At 45.3% G+C, this 23,150-nt stretch overlaps 1 protein-coding gene across 7 annotated transcripts in view; it reads right to left on the reverse strand.

The window, feature by feature from the left end:
- Positions 1-681: 681 nt before the first annotated feature.
- LOC109889708 (fibroblast growth factor receptor 2) overlaps positions 682-23,150 on the reverse strand; it is a 104,742-nt gene continuing 82,273 nt past the window's right edge. For all 7 annotated transcript variants that reach the window (XM_020481338.2, XM_020481335.2, XM_020481334.2 and 4 more), the window contains 4 exons: positions 15,945-16,015; positions 5,664-5,801; positions 4,970-5,075; positions 682-936 (listed from right to left, as the gene is read on the reverse strand). In XM_020481338.2, coding sequence (XP_020336927.1) covers positions 772-936; positions 4,970-5,075; positions 5,664-5,801; positions 15,945-16,015 — 480 coding nt within the window. In that variant the 3' untranslated portion in view covers positions 682-771. The remainder of the gene's footprint in view (positions 937-4,969; positions 5,076-5,663; positions 5,802-15,944; positions 16,016-23,150) is intronic.

Below are 23,150 nucleotides of genomic sequence, written 5' to 3' on the forward strand. Positions count from 1 at the left end.
ATGTCTGTGGGATTATCAAGAGAAGGTAAAAAGAAACAAGACAATATTACAAAATATAAACAAGAGGGCGTGTCTGAAAGCGCTCTTCTCCTATTTAACCGTTTTTGTTAGTTGATGCCTTCTTTCACTCCCCTTCCTATTTTGTTGTCCTCTTTTTGAGTTCCTTGTTTTTTCAGTTCATTAAGGTCCATATTTTCCCTCTGGGCACAAACTAAAGTCTTAGAATGGCAGTCAGCGGAATGGAATCATGGAAGGCACAAGTTGTAAATTCCAAACTCTTGTGGAAGACAACCGAACAAATAACAAAACCTTGAACATGGGTATGAACGTGGGTGAATGTGTTCAGTTCTAACAGCAGCGCTGCCACTGGCCCAGTCCCATCCAGTCCATTAGTCCTTTGCACACTCTGTCTTTGCACACACTGTACATAGATTTTTTTCTACTGTGTTATTGACTGTACATTTGTTTATGTGTAACTCTGTGTTGTTTGTTTTTGTCGCACTGCTTTGCTTCATCTTGGCCAGGTCGCAGTTGTAAATGAGAACTTGTTCTCAACTGGCCTGCCTGGTTGAATAAAGGTGAAATAAAAAAATACAAAATAAAGTCCATTGGGAGCCAGAGGGGGGTTTGGGGGGGCAGGAGGTTTGTGGTTTGAGGGGGTTAGTTGTGGGGGTTTATCTCTGTTTCTCTCTATGGAAGTGTCTGTTTGGGGGGGGGTTGTACGGGTGAGGGGCAGGTCAGGCTCGATGGAGGGATTGAGGAGGGGAGGCCTCATGTTTTGACGCCCCCATTGATGTGCTGGTACTTTGAGAGGCAGGGCTCTTCTGGTAAGGGGTCATGGGAGAATACAGAGTCGTCACCGGAGGAACAGGAACTGCGTGTGTCCTGGAAGCTGGGAGAATACTGCTCCGCTGGGGCACACAAGTCCAGATACTCCTACAGGACACATAGACAGGGTAAGAGGGAAGAAGGGGGGTGAGACAACTATAACACTCACAGGTTTAGAGAGGAGAGAAAGAGAAGAGAAAGTGAGAGAACTATAAACTATTATGTAAACTATAAACTATTCCTAAATCACATTGGACAGATTCATAAAAAATGTTTGCGGCACCAGGAGAGAAAATAATCTTAAATCGGATCCGTATAAGAATATTTGCACAAATAATACTTAATAAATGGTGCGTGCTGGAGCGAGGGGAACTTTCCAGCACGGTTCACATTGAACAATGCTGACCCGGTTGCTGCTAGTCTCAGTATAAAGTGGTTCAACGTGTCTGGGCGGGCAAGGCAGAGCACCCAGAGAGAGAGAGAAGGAACAAAAGAGTGATAGAGAACAAGAGAGAGAGGGAGGGAGGGAAAGAGCGAGAGGGGGAGACCAGTGAGAGAGAGAAACCAAAGAGAGGGAGAGAGAGAAAGAGACCAGAGAGAGAGTTCAAACTAAGAGAGGAGGGGCAAGAAATAGAGAGAGAGAGAGAGGGAGTGAAAGACAGACCAGAGAGAGAGAGAGAGAGAGAGAGAGAGAGAGAGACCGTTCAAACTAAAAGAGAGGGCTACATTTATACCGCTCCGCTTAACGTCACTCCCCAGCACAATCCAAACAAACCTGACATCTGAAATTGGAATGTGGCTGAACGTAGTCTGGCAACCTTCAGCGCTCACCCAAAAAACGAGGAAAATATAAAAAACAAAAATATTTTTTCTGTATTCATTTTGGGGCTTTTTCGACTTAAACCAGTCATTTTGTCTTTAGCCCTGCACCCTCCTCTCTCCTTAGAAGTGTTCTTGGGGTTTGAGCTTTCTTCATAAAAAGAGTGCTGGCTTCCATTTTCTCAGCTCAACACAAGGCATCTCACATTACTAAAGAGCTCCACATATGCCAGTGGTTTGGGGAGGGGAAAAAGGGGCGCTTTATTACATTTCAAAAGTTCAAACTGAAACCTTGAAGTTGGGGCTTTTGGCATTATCTATGGAGTCCCGGTCTGAGGCCAGATGAGCCCTGACAGATTTCCATCCACAGCCCCTCTTCAGACCCGTGTACGGATATCACACACGACAGGAGGGGAACGGAAAGAAACACAAACCATTATTCCGAGGCGAGGAATAGCTCAAAGTAGCTCTCTATGATTGGGCAACATCAGTGGGCCATGGCCTGGTTTGCATCAACCAGCCATTTTCTGGTCACTGTAAAGGTCATGTGTCAGCCAACGCAGGTTCCTTCTAATGCTTTTTGAACATTCTTGTTAAAAAAAAGTGTTGTTCAACTTTGCTTGCCCCCAATTGGAGTGTCTGTGAGCCTGTATCGTGTTCATCTTTTTCCAAGCTTTTGGAGAAGCCTGACATGCTTTTACGTCATACTTCAATGCCCGAGCACTTCCAAGGATACGAGGTCAGCAGGGTTGGGGTCAATTCCATTTAAATTCTGTCAATTCAGGAAGTAAACTTAAATTCCAATTCCATTTTTTCCTCAATGCAAATTATATTTATTGGAATTTCTGTTTACTTCCTGAATTGAAAGGGAATTGACCCCAACCCTGTACGTGCATTGCCTTCGGAAAGTATTCCGACTTTTTGTTATGTTACAGCCTTATCCTAAAATGGATTAAATTGTTTTTCCTTCTCATCAATCTACACACAATAGCCCATAATGACAAAGCAAACCAAACAGTAATATGTGGAAAAAGCCTGAATACATTCTGAAGGCACTGTAAGTGAATTTCTCAGACTTCAGATTGTAGGGGACTGAACTCGGGCTGTTACGGTGACCGCATTACCGCCACACCGGCAGTCACTTGTCATGACAGCAGTCAAATTCCACTTGACAGTCACGGTAACTAGACTTCTCCAAAACTGCTCTCTGATGCCGCTGATGGTCATTAGTAGCCTATCAAATTTGCTAAGGGTCAGTCGCTTATGGTCAGTACTCAGCGCTCTATTGTTCCACTAATCATTCTAACATCAATGCAAATACAATAGAAAATCAAATAAAACACTTCTGAGAGCTCTGGCATTCAGAATTTGAGCAAAATAGGAGAGCCAGCTTCTCATAGCTGGTTGATGCATGGAATGAAACAAGTGTTCCTATAAGCCCATGTTGCGCAACATTTCTATAGGCTATGCAACAGTTGTGATGGCCTCTATTAAAAAGATTAGGCCTACTATATATTTTTCTCAACTTTTCTAATATTAAGCACCTTGCGTCACTTTACAACTGGAGTACCCTACCTGGCTGGTATGAAAATGAATCGCAGCGAAAGAGTCCTCCATCCGCTATTCAAGTGCATAGAATTTACCCTACCCCAAAAGCAGTACGATAGCCGGAGATGCTAAATGTGTTCATGTTCATTAACTTCTTATGGCTGCAGGGGCACTATTGAGTAGCTTGGATGAAAGGTGCCCAGAGATGCCCGGAGTAAATGGCCTGCTCCTCAGTCGCAGTTGCTAATATATGCATATTATTATTAGTATTGGATAGAAGACACACTGAAGTTTCTAAAACTGTTTGAATGATGTCTGTGAGTATAACAGAACTCATATGGCAGGCAAAAACCTGAGAAGAAATCCAAACAGGAAGTGAGAAATCTGAGGTTGGTATATTTTCAACCCATTCCCTATTGAAATCACAATGGGATATGAATGAAGATTCACTTCCTAGGGCTTCCACTAGATGTCAACCGTCTATAGAAATTTGAATGAGGCTTCTACTGTGTTGTGGGACTGAATAAGAGGTGAATGAGTCAGCTTACTGGCAGAGAGACATTTCCCGGTCACGCGCATACCACATGATATCTTCCTGCGTTGTGTTGCTCCTCAAGACACAGAGGAATTCTCTGGTTGGAACTTAATTGAAGATATATGATAAAAACATCCTAATGATTGATTCTGTACTTAGTTTGAAATGTTTCTTCGACCTGTAATATATCTTTTTGAAGTATTTGTCCGAAGAAATGGTCGACCAGCACTAGCGTTTGGATAGGTGGACCAAACGCGCGAACAAAAGTAGCTAATTGGACATAAATAACGGACATTATCGAACAAATTAAGCATTTATTGTGGACCTGGGATTCCTGGGAATGCATTCTGATAAAGATCATCAAATGTAAGGGAATATTTATCATGTAATTTCTGTTGACTCCAAAATGGCGGCTAATTGTATTATATTTCTGAGCGCCGTCACAGATTATTGCATGGTTTGCTTTTTCCGTAAAGTTTTAAAAAAATCTGACACAGCGGTTGCATTAAGGAGACGTATATCTATAATTCCATGTGTAGAACTTGTATTATCATCTACATTTATGATGAGTATTTCTGTTGAATCGATGTGTCTATGCAAAATCACTGGATGTTTTTGGAACTAGTGAACGTTACGAGAAATACTCATCATAAATGTAGATGATAATACAAGTTATACACATGGAATTATAGATATACGTCTCCTTAATGCAACTGCTGCGCCAATGTAAACTCAGATTCTTTGATATAAATATGAATGTTATCAAACAAACACACATGTATTGTGTAACATGAAGTCCTATGAGTGTCATCTGATGAAGATCATCAAAGGTTAGTGATTCATTTGATCTCTATTTGTGCTTTTTGTGACTCCTCTCTTTGGCTGGAAAAATGGCTGTATTTATTGTGGCTTGGTGGTGACCTAACATAATCGTTTGTGGTGCTTTCGCTGAAGAGCATATTTGAAATTGGACACTGTGGTGGGATTAACAACAAGATTACCTTTAAAACGGTATAAGATACATGTATGTTTGAGGAATTTTAATTATGAGATTTCTGTTGTTTTGAATTTGGCGCCCTGAACTTTCACTGGCTGTTGTCATATCATCCCGGGATTGCAGCCCAAAGAGGTTTAACAGTCAATTACCATGAGTCCAGGTGACAAAATTTCATGACCGCCACAGCCCTAGTGTGAACAAGTGTGATGGTTAAGCGGAATGACTCTGGTTTGTGCCCTCACCTCATTGGTGACCAGGGTCAGGATACGGTCTAGATCCTCCACCAACTGCTTGAAGGTGGGCCGATGGGAGGAAATGGCATGCCAACAGTCTTTCATCATCATGTACCTGAGAGAGAGAGAGAGAGAGAGAGACAAAAGTCCTGTATTATATATTTCCAAAGTACATTCCTTGTCACCCATTAAACAGACTGCTGTTCTTCTCTAAAACACTGTCAAAGTGGGTGAGATGATTAAGACTGATTTCTCTGAGCCTAAGTGTCCAGGTATGAACCAGACAATCCAAACACAGAGCTATGCAGTTTCTATTTCTCTGTACTCTTTAACGTTCAAGACTGATGGACGCCAATGCCAATCCTATCCTAGGTCTGTCTGTCTGTCTGTCTCCACTGTGGGCTTCACTGTTTCCAGTACAGTGTGAGAACATTAGGCCCTACAGTACCGGTGTAGGCCGCAACATTGTTTTCTGTGTGACTGGACAGGCCCCATTGTGAATGAGGACATTGATACAGACCCAGGCCAGATGTGTAGGGTCATTGATCTGATGGAGATGGGGTGAGGGTGGGGACTCCAATAAGGTTTATGTGTGTTTGTGTGCCTGCCTGCGTGAATGCACACATTCGTGCTTGTGCTCCTGCCTGCGTGCATGCATATGTGTGTGTTTGAGATTTTTAATAAGATAAAGATGGTATCATACAGCTCGTTGGTGCAGTTGCCAGGCTTGTCCATGCGATGGCCCTCTTTCAGCAGCTTGAAGAGCTCTTCTACGGGGATGCCGGGGTACGGAGAACCCCCCAGGGTGAAGATCTCCCACATTAGCACCCCAAATGACCAGCTGGGAAGAAAAACACATACACACCAGAGTTCTCAATTTCAGCCCGAACCTGATGGGGCCCGACGGGTTCGGGCCGGGCCTGTGTTTTCAATAATTTTTTCATGGCCTATATATATATAATTTTTTTTACAGTGCGTGCCTGTGTGAATGGCACACCCTCTCTCTCTCTCTCCTCCGTCAGCTGCAGGAGAAAGTACAAGAGTAATGTGCTGTCCGTTGGGCTGAAGCTGCTATCTAATTAGTTATTCATTTGTTTCTTGCTTGTTTCTCTGACTGAAAAGTTATGTTACCGAAATCCCTCATTTGTTGAGACTGAAAAAACATTCCCTATTCGCTAAATGTGCCTTCCCTGCTATGCTGTTAGGCCAATAGCTAATAATATCCAGAACATTTATTTATTTATTATTTAATTATTGTTGTCTTAATACACAGGCCATAGCCTAATTATCCAGAACATTTCATTTTAAAGGCATGACTGAATGACTCATACTTATATAGGCTACTATAGTACTTAATAATAATAATAACAATTATAATAACCTTAAGAAGAAGACGAAGAAGGAGAAAGTGGGTAAACCGAGCGCTGTGTGTGCCACTGCCAAACAGGTGTTAGATTAAAAAGTTTGTGTTTTCTGACTGTTTGGAACAGTGTAAACAGCACCTAACAAATTATAAGAAATCCCAGAGTCTGTTCTAATGAAAAAAAGGTTTTATTAGACTACAAAGATTAAACACAGTCGCATTCCTACAATTGCTGACGTTGCAGTTTACCTGTTGAATTATTCAAGGCTCCCTTTGTTATTTCATTTTAAAACTAAGCCTACTGATGATGATATTAGCATAGTATTATTATAATGATGATGATAATAATAATAAGAAAGCGATCAAGAAGACAGAGTGTGTAAAAGCTGGGCCTATTATAAAAACAAAAAAATATGTTTGTTTGGAACAGCGTAAAACAGTGCTGAATAATTTTTTGTTTTTAAATCACAGAATCTATTCTAATGAAAACAATTACTAAAATCTTTACTACAACATGGCAAAGTGTAAAAACAGTGGAATTCGTGAAATTGCTTTATTCAACATACGTTTTATTCAAACATCTCATTCCAAAATCATGGGCATTAATATGGAGTTGGTTCCTCCTTTGCTTCTATAACAGCCTCCACTCTTCTGGGAAGGCTACACGTTGCTGTGGGGACTTGCTGTGTGGACTTGCTTCCATTCAACCACAAAAGCATTAGTGAGGTTGGGCGATTAGGCCTGGCTCACAGTCAGCGTTCCAATTCATCCCAAATTCATCCCATTGTCAACAGGAAAGGGCCTTCTCCAAACTGTTTCCACAAAGTTGGAAGCACAGAAACGTCTAGAATGTCATTGTATGTGGTAGCGTTTTGATTTCCCTTCATTGGAACTAAACGGCCTAGGCCCAAATCATGAAAAACAGCCACAGACCATTATTCCTCATCCACCAAACTTTACAGGTGGCACTACGCATTCGGGCAGGTAGCGTTCTCCTGGCATCCACCAAACTCAGATTCCTCCGCTGGACAGCCAGATGGTGAAGCGTGATTCACCACTTCAGAGAACGCATTTCCACTGCTCCAGAGTCCAATGGCAGGGAGCTTTACAACACTCCAGCCATCGCTTGGCATTGCACAGTGATCTAAGGCTTGTGTGCGGCTGCTCGGCCATGGAAATCCATTACACGACGCTCCCGACGAACGGTTCTTTGATGACGTTGCTTGTGCTGACGTGTCCACATGCGTTTGTATATATAGTGTAGCTTACATGTTGTGGTTGTCTGAGGCAGTTGGAGCTCACGGAATCAAACAAACACTTAACCAGGCAACAGAAGCAGCATCTGTCTCATTTCTGAAAATATATATGGATGTTTTATAAACTCTACATATAGTCTACATATAACAGTTGAATAGGGCTTTTCCCCCTCTCCTCACTCCGCTTGATGATGTCTCTGCCACATTGTTATCAACACCAGTGTAAGTGAATAACCTTCTGGTTAACTTTAGCAAAATAGCAACTTGGTCTATAAATCTGGCATTACATTTCTTGCCTGGGCTCAATATTTAAATCACCCAGAAAATATACCTCTCTGTTGATATCACATACATTTTCAAGCATTTCACACGTATTATCCAGATACTGACTGTTAGCACATGGTGGTCTATAGCAGCTTCCCACAAGAATGGGTTTTAGGTGAGGCAGATGAACCTGTAGCCATATTACTTCAACAGTATTTAACATGAGATCCTCTCTAAGCTTTACAGGAATGTGGTTCTGAATATAAACAGCAACACATCCACCATTGGCATTTCTGCCTTTTCTGTAAATGACCTTGTATTGCTACCACTGTATCATCAACAGTATTATCTAAGTGACTTTCAGAGATATGAATGTCATCAGTTACTAGCAAATCATTGATTTCATGAACCTTGTTTCTTAAGATACATATGTTAATGTGGGCTCCCGCGTGGCGCAGTGGTCTAAGGCACTGCATCTCAGTGCTAGAGGCGTCACTACAGACCCTGGTTTGATTCCAGGCTGCATCAAAACTGGCCGTGATTGGGAGCCCCATAGGGCGCAATTTGGGTGGATCCTATCCTCCTTATAAAACGTGTTTGTTTCAAAAAGGTATCGAAATGGTCAACAAAAGTTACACAAATTGAGCTGCAATCACATAGCCAGTTGTGAAGAGAAAGAAAATTGAACGCCAAAGCGTTCAATGCCACGAAGCAGAGCCAGATATGATGGGTATTTTATTAGTGTCTAGTAGAGAGTCAATCAGCTCTTTATAATGTCATTAGCTACCCTTCATAATGTAATTAAAACCCACATGGACTACAATGGAATCGATTTCCATGTCCTGTTGTAGTACATTCGGGAGTAGCTTAGTAATGTAATTTACTTGAGCTCCGGGATAGGACATTGTTTTTGCACCAGGAACGGTCCCATTTCTTACCATGGAGCTGCCCAAAATCACGGCTGGTGAGAAGGATGAGGAAATCCGCCCACTCTTCACAGGATTCGGATATCCCCAGCGCTGGGAACCCCCAGTGATGAAGGTGCAGCAAAATCAGGCTCCAAGACGGCAAAACTATTCGTTGTTTGTATCCGCTCCAGGCCTCTCGTTGGGAGTGTAGACTGCTTTGCGGTTGGCTACTGTCTTCAGCTTCCACGGCTCGTGACATGCGACCATCGTTGATTGCCATGCTCCTCTTGGTGTGCTCCTTCGACTCCGCTATCAGATGGGGATCTCCGGGCAACAACGGCCAGTCGGATAACGTCAAACGACAAGGCGGAGATTCATCCAACAAGCGCGAACGCCATCCAGCCACCGGCGTAGAAGAGGTTAACATTCCACTCTGTGCTTTCTCCAGTTTCTTACGTAGGCTGGCGATCTGAGTAATCAAGGAAGCCACCTCAAGCCTATAATCCTCGGCAAGCAAACAATTGCACCGAAACAAAGCGTAGTAGATACAGCTCCTACAGGGCTGGAACAGTTCATTTATTTCTCCAGACAAAAGGGCTCCTTTGCAAAACTCATCTGGGACTAACTTTGTTAGCTTGATGGCTAGCAGCTCTGTCAAACAGGCTATTAAGTGGGATTCCGGGACAAGAAATAGCAGGACTAGCTGTTAAAAGCAAACAGCATCGTGGAATCCATGCAAAAACAAGTTCAGTATTTATATTGAACAAATATTGGTTAACAAATTGCAGTGTTCAGCTGCGCACATTGATGATTTCACTGTCACGCCCTGGTCGAAGTATTATTGTGTTTGTCTTTATTTATTTGGTCAGGCCGGGGTGTGACATGGGTTTATTGTGGTGTGTTTTGTCTTGGGGTTTTGTTAGTTATTGGGTGTGTGGCTTAGTGGAGGTATCTAGCAAAGTCTATGGCTGTCTGGAGTGGTTCTCAATCAGAGGCAGGTGTTTATCGTTGTCTCTGATTGGGAACCATATTTAGGCAGCCATATTCTTTGAGTGTTTTGTGGGTGATTGTTCCTGTCTCTGTGTTTGCACCAGATTGGACTGTTTCTGTTTTCACATTTTCATTATTTTGTCGTTTCTTCATGTATAGTTCTTTCCTTCATTAAAATAACATGAATCATCATCACGCTGCATTTTGGTCCGACTCTCCTTCACCACAAGAAAGCCGTTACAGAATCACCCACCACAACAGGACCAAGCAGCGTGTCAACAGGCAGGAGCAGCAGGAGAAGCAACAGCGGCAGCAGGAGACACGTAATAAGGAATTCTGGACATGGGAGGAAATCCTCGACGGGAGAGGACCCTGGGCTAAACCAGGGGAGTGTAGCCGCCCCAAGGTGCAGCAAGAGAAGGAATGGACATGGGAGGACGAACTGGACGGTGAAGGACCCTGGGCTCAGCCTGGAGAATATCGTCGCCCCAAGGGAGAACTGGAGGCGGAGGAAGCTGAGAGGCGCAGGTATGAGGAGGCAGCACGGCGAAGCGGATGGAAGCCCGAGAGTCAGCCCCAAAAATGTATTGGGGGGGGGGGCTCACAGGGAGCATGGTGACGCTAGGTAGGAGACCTACGCCAACTTCCTGTGGTTACCGGGGGGCTAGAGAGACCGGGCAGGCACCGTGTTATGCAGTGGTGCGCACGGTGTTCCCAGTGCGGGTGCATAGCCCGGTGCGGTACATTCCAGCTCCTCGTATCGGCCGGGCTAGAGTGGTCATCGAGCCAGGTAAGGTTGGGCAGGCTCGGTGCTCAAGAGCTCCAGTGCGCCTGCACGGTCCGGTCTATCCAGTACCACCTTCACGCACCAGCCCTCCGGTGGCAGCTTCCCGCACCAGGCTTCCTGTGCTTGTCCTCGGCTCAGTACCACCAGTGCCAGCACCACGCATCAGGTCTACAGTGCGCCTCGCCTCTCCAGCGCTGCCGGAGCCTTTATCCTCTCCTGCGCTGCCGGAGTCTCCCGCCTGTTCAGCGCAGCCAGAGCCTTCCTCCTTTACAGCGCTGCTGGAGTCTCCTGCCGGTTCAGCGCAGCCAGAGCTGCCAGCCTGCATGGAGCAGCCAGAGCTGCCAGTCTACATGGAGCAGCCAGAGATGTCAGTCTGCATGGAGCAGCCAGAGCTTCCAGTCTGCATGGAGCAGCCAGAGCTGCCAGTCTGCATGGAGCAGCCAGAGCTGCCAGTCTGCATGGAGCAGCCAGAGCTGCCAGTCTGCAAGGAGCTGCCAGTCTGAAAGGAGCTGCCAGTCTACATGGAGCAGCCAGAGCTGCCAGTCTGCATGAAGCAGCCAGAGCTGCCAGTCTGCATGAAGCAGCCAGAGCTGCCAGTCTGCATGGAGCAGCCAGAGCTGCCAGTCTGCATGGAGCAGCCAGAGATGCCAGTCTGCATGGAGCAGCCAGAGATGTCAGTCTGCATGAAGCAGCCAGAGCTGCCAGTCTGCATGGAGCCGCCAGAGCTGTCAGTCTGCATGGAGCCGCCAGAGCTGTCAGTCTGCATGGAGCAGCCAGAGCTGCCAGTCTGCAAGGAGCTCTGACTGGCGGCTCTGGCTGCTCCATGTAGGCTGACAGCTCTGGCGGCTTCTTACAGACTGGCAGCTCTGGCAGCTCCTTGCAGACTGGCAGCTCCTTGCAGACTGCTGCAAGGAGCTGCCAGTCTGCTGTCTGGAGTGGTTCTCAATCAGAGGCAGGTGTTTATTGTTGTCTCTGATTGGGAACCATATTTAGGCAGCCATATTCTTTGAGTGTTTTGTGGGTGATTGTTCCTGTCTCTGTGTTTGCACCAGATAGGACTGTTTCGGTTTTCACATTTTCATTATTTTGTCGTTTCTTCATGTATAGTTTTTTCCTTCATTAAAATAACATGAATCATCATCACGCTGCATTTTGGTCCGACTCTCCTTCACCACAAGAAAGCCGTTACATTCACTGTGTGATGACGTGGCCAAGCAAGCTGTCATGTGCCTTTTACTGAGGAGTGGCCTCCGTCTGGCCACTCTACCATAAAGGCCTGATTGGTGGAGTGCTGCAGAGATGGTTGTCCTTCTGAAAGATTCTCCCATCTCAACAGACAAACTCTGGAGCTCAGTCAGGATGACCATAGCGTTCTTGGTCACCTCCCTGACCAAGGCCCCTGTGTGCTTGGGGATCAATGCTGCATAAATGTTTTGGTACCCTTCACCAGATCTGTGCCTTGACACAATCCTGTCTCCGAGCTCTACTGACAATTCCTTTGACCTCATGGCTTGGTTTTTGCTCTAACATGCATTATCTGTGGGACCTTATATAGACAGGTGTGTGCCTTTCCAAATCTTGTCCAATCAATTGAATTTACCAAAGGTGGACTCCAATCAAGCTGTAGCAACATCTCAAGAATGACCAATGGAAACAGGATGCACCTGAGCTCAAGTTCGAGTCTCATTGCAAAGGGTCTGAATAGTGTTTTTAATTTTTAATACATTCACAAACATTTCGAAAAAACTGTTTTTGTTTTGCCATTATGGGGTATTGTGTGTAGATTGATGAGGAAAAAATGTAATTTAATACATTTTAGAATTTTAGAACGTAAAAAAAATATGGAAAAAGGGAATGGGACTGAATAGTTTCCGAATGCACTGTATATAGTCTTGTGAGTGTGCAGAGAGTCAGTGCAAGATATGGCCAATGCAGATAATTAAATGGTTACCCGGACTAACTATTTAGCAGTGTTATGGCTTGACGGTAGAAGCTGTCTCGGAGCCTGTTGGTCCGAGAACTGATGCTCTTCTGGTACCGCTTGCCGGACGGTAGCAGACTGAACAATCTATGGCTTGATTGGCTGGTGACATTTTTTGGGCCTTCCTCTGACATCGCCTGGTCCTGGGTGGCAGGGTGCTCGGCCACAGTGATGTACTGGGACGTCCGCACCACCCTCTGTAGAGCTTTGCGGTCGAGAGCGGTTCATTTGTCATACCAAGCTGTGATGCAGCCAGTCAAGATGCTCTCAATGGTGCAGCTGTAGGACTTTTTGAGAATCGGGAGGGCCCATACCAAACGTTTTCAGCCTCTTGAGGGGTAAGACGCGCTGTCGTGCCCTCTTCACGGCTGTGCGGGTGTGTGTGGAGCATGTGATGTAGATGCCAAGGAACTTGAAGCTCTTGACCCGCTCCACTACAGCCCTGTCGATGTGGATGGGGACGTGCTTTCCCCTCTTTTTCTTGTAGTTCACGATTAGCTCCTTGGTCTTACTGACGTTGAGGGAGAGACTGTTGTCCTGGCACCACACTGCCAAGTCTCTGATCTCTTCCCTGTACGCGGTCTCATCGCCGTCGTTGATCGCCGTCGTTGATCAGGCCCACCACTTTCGTGTCGTCAGCAAACTTGATGATGGTGTTGGAGTCGTGCATGGCCTTGCAGTCATGGTTGAACAGGGTGTACAGGGGAGGACTAAAGGTGTCAGCATGCTTGCATACTCCCTTAAAATACCTTTGGTCGAAAAACACGAAAAATGCGGCATTAGTACGGTTTGTCTATTTTGAGATGCCGTAGCCCAACTTCCTCAAAATAGTCAGAATTAATCTAAGATCATTAATTTTGACATTTTTGCAGAGGAGTTCTTAGTTGCGCAATTTTACATTTAAATAAGATGTTTGGTGCAGTATTTCTCAATGAAAAAATGTGCATGAAAACAAGTTGTCTCTTGTTGAATGACAACAAAGATGTTATTGAAAAAGATCTACTGTTGACCAATTACCAACGAAGGGGCTTAGACTTTGGCTCCGAGCTTTGGCTTGCCACCAATAAAAAGATGTGCGTGACCAAACAGCCTGAAAAAATTCCTCACCGAAGTCCAAGACAAACAAAATGTTGTCATAATATATGCACAAACTCTTCTGAACTGTTTCGGCTGGGAAGCATGCAGATGCCTTAAGCACACACCCCTGAGGGGCTCCCGTGTTGATGGTCACCGTGGCAGAGGTGTTGTTACCTACCCTCACCAACTGGGGCAGCACATCAGGAAGTCCAGGATCCAGTTGCAGAGAGGTTTTGGTGATGAGCTTGGATGAGCTGTAGCAGGGTGTAGCTATCAATGCCCTCTTTCTGACCTCCCTCCGGTAGCCCGCACCACCCCGCGGCACCGACCCGCTCCTACAGCTGGTGGGTAGTGCCATGCTGGCATCAAAGATGCCCTTTGTCCCAATACTGGACAGTCACAATGTCACACTGGCCCCCATTGTCCAGTCACTAGTCAGAGTTACACACCAAAACAAACAGTGAACTGGACCACCCACTCAGAGATAACAAGGCTAACAGTATAGATTACTATTTATGTAATGGATGACTGTGTTAATAGCTAGCTCACTTCTACTGTACTTTGTCACTGTACTGTACAGTGTCCGGTCATTATTACAACACTCATTGAAAGCATCAATAATACCCTGATATTGACATTCATCAATAGCAAGCTGTATCTACATACGGTGATACACAAGATCAATGTTTCCCTTAAATTAATTTAACAGCGGGAAAGATCCTAGGGGAAATATTGGAAGTGTTGTCTGTTTTCAGTGTATGGCATATCTCAACAAAACAATCATTCATCATGGCAGTGTGTGTGTTTGGAGCAACAAAGAGTGTATTATAGCACACGCAAGGAAATGCGGCACACACACACACATACATACACAGAGCTACAAGCCTACGTTAATGACCCAAAGAGGACATGACATGACACAGACACACCTTTCTTTTATTTAGTCCTGCGGGTATTTCTCCATCCATCTGTTAACATAACTGGCCCTGAATTTGTTCTTTCCTATCTCCCACCATATCTTTCTGTTTGTTTACATACTCCTCTGCTCCATTCAATGGCACTTTGTATCCATCGCTCACCTCTCATCATTCCATTGGCCCATGTAGGTATACACAAGCTTTCTCTCTGTCTCTCTCATACACACACTAAGGTAGCATACAACAGGGGAATGGGGGGTGAGACTGGTCTGCTAACTAGCCTAAATAAATTAAGCTTATGCAGAATAGCATACTTCTGTGGCTCAAATGAGTGCACACTGTTAGCTGGTTGGGCATTTCACTCTAACATTTTTTCTTGACAAACAACAGCATGTATATGAATTGTAAAAAGCAGATCAAAACACATACATCAGACCATGGGGGTATGCGGGTATTACTTAATCCAAAAGAGACATCATATACTCATTTCATCTGATGTCATGCTATGGATCAGTTTTTGCTTAAAGTGTGATTCAGATGGGGCTACTCTTTTGTTCTTCGGTTTCCTTTTTTAGAGCAAGTAGTCCTTGAAAGAGATGAGGAAAGGAGGAAAGACGGGTCTGCTGCCATTCACTTTCGAGATGAATGAAAATAAAAACAGAGGGGGGAAAATAGGGATTATTTTGTTAATGGAAAAGGCCCCCCAAATAGATGAGCCACATGTTCAAAGAATGAAGACTCAAGACTGAGAGACGAGTGTGTGCAGAATGGGTAGAAGGTGAGAGAGGAGGCCTAATTTGAAGGTTGGGGGCGAGGTGGTATTGTTGCATTCAGTTATGTGTGAAAGACTTGAAGGAGGTCTACGGGAGACTTCCGAGCAGGGCAGGGCAGGGGGTGGGCTCTGACCCCTTCCAGAGGCTTTGAAGACAGGCAGATTAGTAACACAGCATTGGCTGCAAGTCTAGCGTGAAACTTTCACTTTTGCCACAGACCGGCTGGTACACAACCCACCCCCCCAAAAATACCACCCCCCACCCACTAACTCCACCACATTCAAAACACCTCACTGACCTCCTGTACCCGAGCCCCCACCACCATCCCACCCTCTTACCCCCTCGGTCTTGCTGCAAAACAATTTGCATTAAAGAGCTACAGTCAGTGAGTGTATAGGCCAGGGTTGTGTTAATTAGGGCACACAATGACAAATGTTTTAAAGTGTTTTGCAACTGAAAACGAATATAAAAGTTTTTTTTATTGTACAGGTCTAGCTAGTCTCTTCCTGTTTTAATTGTTTTTCTTGCCTTAATGAACACAGTCTAGGCTGAGTTCCTGCTTTTAATAAAATTATGTTAACCCAATGTGGAATAGACGTTGAATTGACGTCTGTGCCCAGTGGACTGCATGGGTGTGAGAGAGAGTAAAAACAAGTTACAGTACTTACACATCGCTCTGGTGAGTGTACACACGGTCGAAGAGAGCCTCAGGAGCCATCCACTTCACCGGGAGACGACCCTGAGGACAAACCCACACAGGTGAGAGGTCAATAGGTCACAGGGTTGAAAAAGTTATGCGCAAATAGACATCCTCTGAGGTATTTTATGACCAATATTTATTCGCCAATCATGCAGTTCTTCCAGGTTCCTGGTATTCCCAGGAATATCATTAGATCTGGGAATTTTATTTTTATTTAGGATCCCCATTAGCTGACTCTATAATGTCAGATAATCTTCCTGGGGTTCAACACTATAATCTCAGATAATCTTCCTGGGGTTCAACACTATAATCTTCCTGGGGTTCAACACTATAAAGACATTAAGAAACAATTACCTTTTACCTTAAGACATTACAAACACTTAACAAGTAGACAATAAAGAGCATTAAAATAACCTTAGAGGTAATACATCTAACATTCAGTGGGATTAGTATCTGTCCAGTCATGTGGTCGATCGCAGTAGATGTTTTTTAATTGTTTTCTTGAAGTTGTATTTACTTTTTGCCTGAGAAATGTGACTTCGTAAAGAATTCCATTCGGTCATGGCTCTGAATATTACTCTAGATTTGAGATTCGTCCTTGGTCTGGGGGGTATAAGGTTAACTTGCCCATCTGGTTTGGTGGTTGTTATGTTCGTTACCTGTATACACTAGTTGGACAGAAAAAACATTGGTTTCTTGAATATTACTACACCCCCCCCCCCCCCCCCCCCCGACAAAAAAAAACAGATAGTAGTAGCAGGTAGATATTCATATGGTTAGCGCAATGAAGACCTAATCAGGCAGCACTGTTTTGAGCTAGTTTTTTTGCAGCAGATGACCATGACTGGACAGTACTCTAGGTGTGATAGAACCAAAGCTAGAATTCCCTGATTAAGAGTGTTGGATGTTACATACTCAGAACAATTTCTTGTTACAGCAATGCCCCTACCTATTTTGATTACAAAGGTTAACTATATGTTCAAACCAGGATAAAGCTGCGTCCAATGTGACACCAAGTAGTTTGGTCTTATGACCTGGTTCCACAGGCTACCCATCCATCGACAAGTTTAATTGTAGGGTCACCAGCAAGCATTTATCTTGTACCAAATACAACACATTTTGTTTTAGAAATAGTCAACACCAATTTGTTAACATTAACCCACTCAGACACTGTCCTTAGTTCTTTGTTCAGTACATTTGTGAACTCATTATATGCTGATGCAGCGCTATACATTGTAGAGTCATCAGGATAAATATCCACTCTTGCTTTATTCATTACTGAGGGTACAGTAAATCATTAGTAAAGAAGTGGGTCTAGGCAGCTAACTTGAGGAACACCACAGTGTAAATCTTTACTGTTCGAAAAGCTACCACTAAATAATACTTTTTGCCTTCTCCTGGATAGATAGCTTACCATCCAGAATAGAGCAGCATAACATTTGAGTTTACCTAGCAACAGTTCATTATCCATTACATCAAAAGCAGCACTAAAGTCTAACAACACTGCACCCACAAACTTCCTGTCATCCATACTTTTTAGCAAATCTGTCAGAGCCCTCCCACTCACTGCAGCGCTAGATAGAACTTTGTAGAATAACACCCAACTACGAAAAATATAACAGTGAAAATACTCAATTCTATGTGATCAATTTGGGTCGCGGGTTCACAATTTGACATTTTCTGAGATTTCTGCCAAGCAAGGAGGAAAGGAGCCGACCTAATCCCACATCCCAGTCCCACGTTTACCTTGCAACCCCGTTGGACATACTTTCACCTGCCAATCAACAGTGTCCATCTTCCCCCTCTGACTGTAGGCTACATCCCTTGTTGCATGTTGCCAGATCATTACGGCAAAATATATCTACTAAAATGAGAGGGACAGACTAGTGAGTGCGCAACATAACGTCCAATTCATAGGATGACACATATGGGCTAAAAGGATCCTGTTTAATGTAACAAATGTTTCATTAGATTGTAACTGGCACGTGTGCTCCCTCTCCGGCCTCTAGGTACCAGGCAGCTCGTTATGGCGTACACCTCTTGCCATCGTTACGCGCACCTGCGCATCAGAGGGGGTGACCGGTCCCCATCAGCGGGGGTGACCGGTCTGCTCCTGATCCCCGGGATCGTCCCTTGGGTTGGCGTCCTGCGGCTGGAGCCGACAGTGCTGGGGTGGGGGTACCGTCAGATATGCTCTCTCTCCGGCGCTCTAGGTCGCTATGCTCCTGCGTCTCAGCCGGATTGGCTGCGCCTCTGCAGAGGTGACCGGTCCGCTCCTGTTCCCTGGAATCGTCATTTTTGTCGGCGTCCTGCAGCTGGAGCCACGCGTCAGGGAAGGGGGTGCAGTCACGTGTGCTCCCTCTCTGGCCTCTAGGTCACCAGGCTGCTCGTTATGGCGCTCACCTGTTACCATCGTTACGCGCACCTGCGCGTCGTCAGACTCACCTGGACTCACCTGCCCTATATATATATATATATGTCACTCCCTTTGGTTCCTTCCCCAGGTGTCATTGTTTCTGTTTCATGTCTATGCATTGTTCGAGGTTCTTGGTTTGTATTATGTTCATTTTATTAAAACACTCCCTGAACTTGCTTCCTGGCTCTCAGCGCACATCGCTACAATAACTTTCCTACAGTAGTCAGCTGCCAGTGAACATATCCTTGTAAATACATTTCTGCTGCTGATATCATCAGCCTAGGTACTGATGCATGCCTCTATCAAAATGGTAACTGTGGTAAATACTTCCCAAAGTTGTGTCAAGTTGGCTGGATGTCCTTTGGGAAGTGGACCATTCTCGATACCGGTCCATCTGGCACCTCCTAAAATGTACCATACCCGGCTCAAAGGAACTTAAATATTTTGTCTTGCCCATTCAATACATGTCTCACAAATGTCTCACAAATCCTTTCACCTCTCTCATCTCCTCCATCTACATTGCAGTGGATTTAACAAGTGAAATCAATAAAGGATCATAGCTTTCACCGGGATTCCCCTGGTCAGTCTGTTATGGAAAGAGCAGGTGTTCTTAATGTTTTGTACACTCAGTGTATAATCCATGTATTGAGATTTTTGCATCCTCAAATGAGTCTCTGATATTGCTAATACATAAATGGTATGACTACACATTTAATTAATTGTATTCCTTAAACTGCATGTATTCATACTGTATGAGCAATCAACAGACCTTTCTTTGGTTCAGAGTATTTAATTGGACGAGCATGAACCTGCAGATACTCAGTCAGTGTGTGTGTGTGTGGGGGGGGGGGGGGGAGTGGCTGAGATTACTAACCCAACGGTGTCTTTCTGTCACTCCTCATAGGCCCTTGGGAGAAGGGTGAACAATCAGTTTGTCATACCGCTTTCTCCCGCAGCATTCATAGCTGGCTTGAGTTATTCTCTTCTTTGGTGGACTGCCTCAGAGAAATCCTCATTGAAGATGCTGGACCCTTTAAGGGTTTTCGCTCTTTCAAGAACCTCAAGCTTGTCCTTGAACCGGAAGGACTTCACTACAATCGTGCTTCATTCTATAGACAGAGAACTCCTGATATCTCCAGGAGTGATATGTATATATTTTTGTTTCTTTATCTGATGTGGTCTAGTTTTTGCTAGCTAGTAGTCTTTTTGCTAGCGAGGGCCATCTACTTTAAGTGCTGCCTGTCTTCCCAGTGGCCTACTTGGTGTGTGAACTGCTGACTGATCATCATTTTCAGATAGTTGTTGACACATCAACCAGGATCAAGGGGCAAGAACTGTGTGACTTTCTTTGGTAATCAGTGGCTGTATAGGTGGGGAGTGGTTTCACTTCTCCTAGCCAATCAGTGTTAGCGCTTCAGTCGCCCCTGGTTTCTCAGTCGCAGCTATAAGCGGCTGGTCAGGTCAGTTTTGTCACAAAACAAAGACAGTCGGCAAAACAAAAACAGTTCTGCCGAGATGTTCGAGGAAGGCGCCACATAACTCTCACTTGAGTATCTTACCTAGATTTTCTAATGTTGCACTTTTGTAGCTTTGTCAACTATGTGTGTGTTTTCTATACCTGTTTGCACCTCTCTCGGCAGGCTTTACAGACACTCCCCACCCCCTGGCTGCAACCCTTCTAATTTAGTGTACCCTGCGTGCACAACCCATGTGCAATTCCGGGTCTCTGTTAGCATTTGGAACAGCCAATTTGCAGTCAAGAACGCAAGAACGAGTTCATCTCAGCCTATACTTTTCTAGAGTCTGCTGGACCTACTAATCTCACTGCAACCCCCCCCCCCCCCACCCACCCCTTCCAGGACTCAGAACAGGAAACTAAGTAGTGATCAATCTCCCTTTCCACCAACCCTAACCACTCAGCTCCTATCCAGATGGTCATGTGCCGTCACAATATTTGCTCTCTCTCTCCCACTACACTCTCCTGTTCTATCCTATCATCGCTCCCTTCTGCTAAATCCTTCTCCCTCTTGTCTCCTGATTCTGCCTCTTCGACCCTACTCTCCTCCATTCCCGCATCCTATGACTCGCCCTGTCCCCTTTCCGCTCGGCCCTCCCCTCCTACTCCGTGGCTGAGTGACTCATTGCAAGCTTACGGAACAGGGCTACGGGCAGCTGAGCGAAAATGAAACTTCCGGAGGACCTATCATCCTTTCACTCCCTCCTTTCTACCTTCTATTACTCTATCTGCTGCTAAAGCCACTTTCTACCACTCTACATTTCAAAGCTTTACCTCTAACCCTAGGAAACTCTCCTCCTCCTCCCTCTGCGGACGACTTTGTCAACCACTGACAAAAAGGTTGACGACATCCGCTACTCATTCACTAAGCCTATTGAGTCCACTAGTCTCAAACACACAGAACTACCCTACGTCTTGACCTCTTTCTCCCCTCTCTTTCTGATGACATCCTGCAACTAGTGAGGTCTGGCCACCCAGCCCCATCCCTTCCTGCCTTTTCCAGACCATCTCTGGAGACCTTCTCCCATTCCTCCCTTCCCTCATCAACTCATCCCTGACCACCGGCTGCACCCCCTCTGGCCCGAGTTTCTCCCCTTTTCAAGAAACCAACACTCGACTCATCTCACATCTTTTCTTTCCAAAACACTTGAGTGTACTGTCTCTGATAAACTTTCTCGTTATCGCTCTCAGAACGATCTTCTTGACCCTAACCAGTCAGGCTTAAAGACTGGTCACTCAACCGAGACTGCTCTTCTCTGTGTCATGGAGGCTCTCCGCATGGCTAAAGCTGACTCTCTCCTCTGTTCTCATCCTCCTAGAGCTAACCGCTAGATCTAACAATCAGATCATTTTCTCCACCCTCTCAGTGGTGGAGAAGTCTATGCACACTCTTGGATTGCATCCTACCTGGCAGGCCACACCTACCAGGTGACGTGAGGAGGATCTGTGTTTGCACCACGTACTCTCACTACTGGTGTCCCCCAGGGCTCGGTTGTAGGGCCTCTCCTCTTCGGTCTATACACCAAGTCACTCGGCTCCATCATATCCTCACATGGTCTCTCCTATCTCTGCTATCACCCCCCTCCCTCTCCCCCAGATATCTCAACTTGGAAGCTCAACAAGACGGAACTGCTCTTCCTTCTGGTGAAGGCTTGTCCGCTCAAAGACCTCTCCATCACGGCTGACAACTCCAGTGTTGCCCTCCCAAAGTGCAATGAACCTTAGGGTGACCCAGGGCAAAACCCTGTCGTTCTCTACAAACATCAAAGCAGTGACTCGCTCCTGTAGGTTCATGCTCTACAACATCCGTAGAGTGCGGCCCTACCTCACACAGGACGCGGAGCAGGTCCTAATACAGGCACTTGTCCCCTCCCGTCTGGACATCTGCAACTTGCTGTTGGCTGGGCTCCCTGTTTGTGCCATCAAACACCTGCAACTTATTTTCAACCTTCCCAAGTCCTCTCATGTCACCCCGCTCCTCCGCAAACTCCACTGGTTTCCAGTCGAAGCTCGCATCCACTACAAAGCCATGGCGCTTACCTACGGAACAGCAAGAGGAACTGCCCATCCCTACCTTCAGGCGATGCTCAAACCCAACTCAAGCACTCAGTTCTGCCACCTCAGGTCTCTTGGCCCTCCAAAGCTCTACTGTCCTGGCAGCCCAATGGTGGAACCAGCTTTCCCCTGAAGCTAGGACAGCAGAAAAACTTCTGACAGTATTCAAACAGTATTTTAAATAATCCTCCTCTTCACAAGTTATGAACTTTGTCTCTGATTCTGGTCTCTGATTTCCTAGATACCATCTATTACAATATTATTTTGCCTTGATTGACCCGCCAGGTAATCAGCTTTCCCAGATAGGGTTAGGAGGCCCTCATAGATGGTGATGATATCCGTCCTCATAGAGGAACCGTCATGATGATTAACATTATATCTGCCCCTACCTTTTTAATACACCTTCTGAAAGGTGTACTTCTCCTAGACTACATCCTCACCATCACCCACTGTCTATGGCCCATGCTGTTGTGGGTGGTTGTTTTCAACTAGGCTAGGTTCTCTGCATTATAGTATGTGTAATGAAAAAGCAGCAGGCTGTTCTATGCTCTACAGTGGGAATGGGACGAATGCTACTGGGGGTCTACTATGAAGATGACAAGCACTCTGCTCTCCATCTCTTTCAGTATCTGTCTCTCTCTCTCTCTCTCTCTCTCTCTCTCTCGGGCTGTTTGGACAAGTGGCTATGGAAGTGAAGGAACAAGAGAGGCACAGAGCCACTCTATAAGCACTGCATTTACTGATGGTCTGGGAACCTCCAATCTCTGCCAAGACTGAGAAGGGAGGGAGGGAAGTGTTAACTCGAAATGACAACTGGGTTCCAGTTTAACAACGTTTACTTTGGTGTTGCACGGTACACCGACCCTTCGGTACTTATTAAATACTAGAACACGAATAACAGTTCGGAACTAGACGTTCTGTTACTTTCGGTACTTCAGTCAAATCTCTCTCACGTCATAGACTCGATCCATCAATCTGTATGTCTAGTAATTTGTCTGAATCTTAACGGGGCCGTAGCAAGCCAGCCATGCTTGCACTTGCAGCTGACAGTGCAAGTCACTTTTGAGGAGCAAGCGAGAGGAAAGAGAATGCAGACAACATGGCTTCTTCTAAAGAAGATATCATACCTCCATGCCCACAGCTTGTTGACAAAACTGTCTCCAGAAGCGAACTATGGGAATAATTTG

The sequence above is a fragment of the Oncorhynchus kisutch genome, linkage group LG4 (assembly GCF_002021735.2).
Source record: "Oncorhynchus kisutch isolate 150728-3 linkage group LG4, Okis_V2, whole genome shotgun sequence".
In the NCBI taxonomy this organism is placed as follows: Eukaryota; Metazoa; Chordata; class Actinopteri; order Salmoniformes; family Salmonidae; genus Oncorhynchus; species Oncorhynchus kisutch.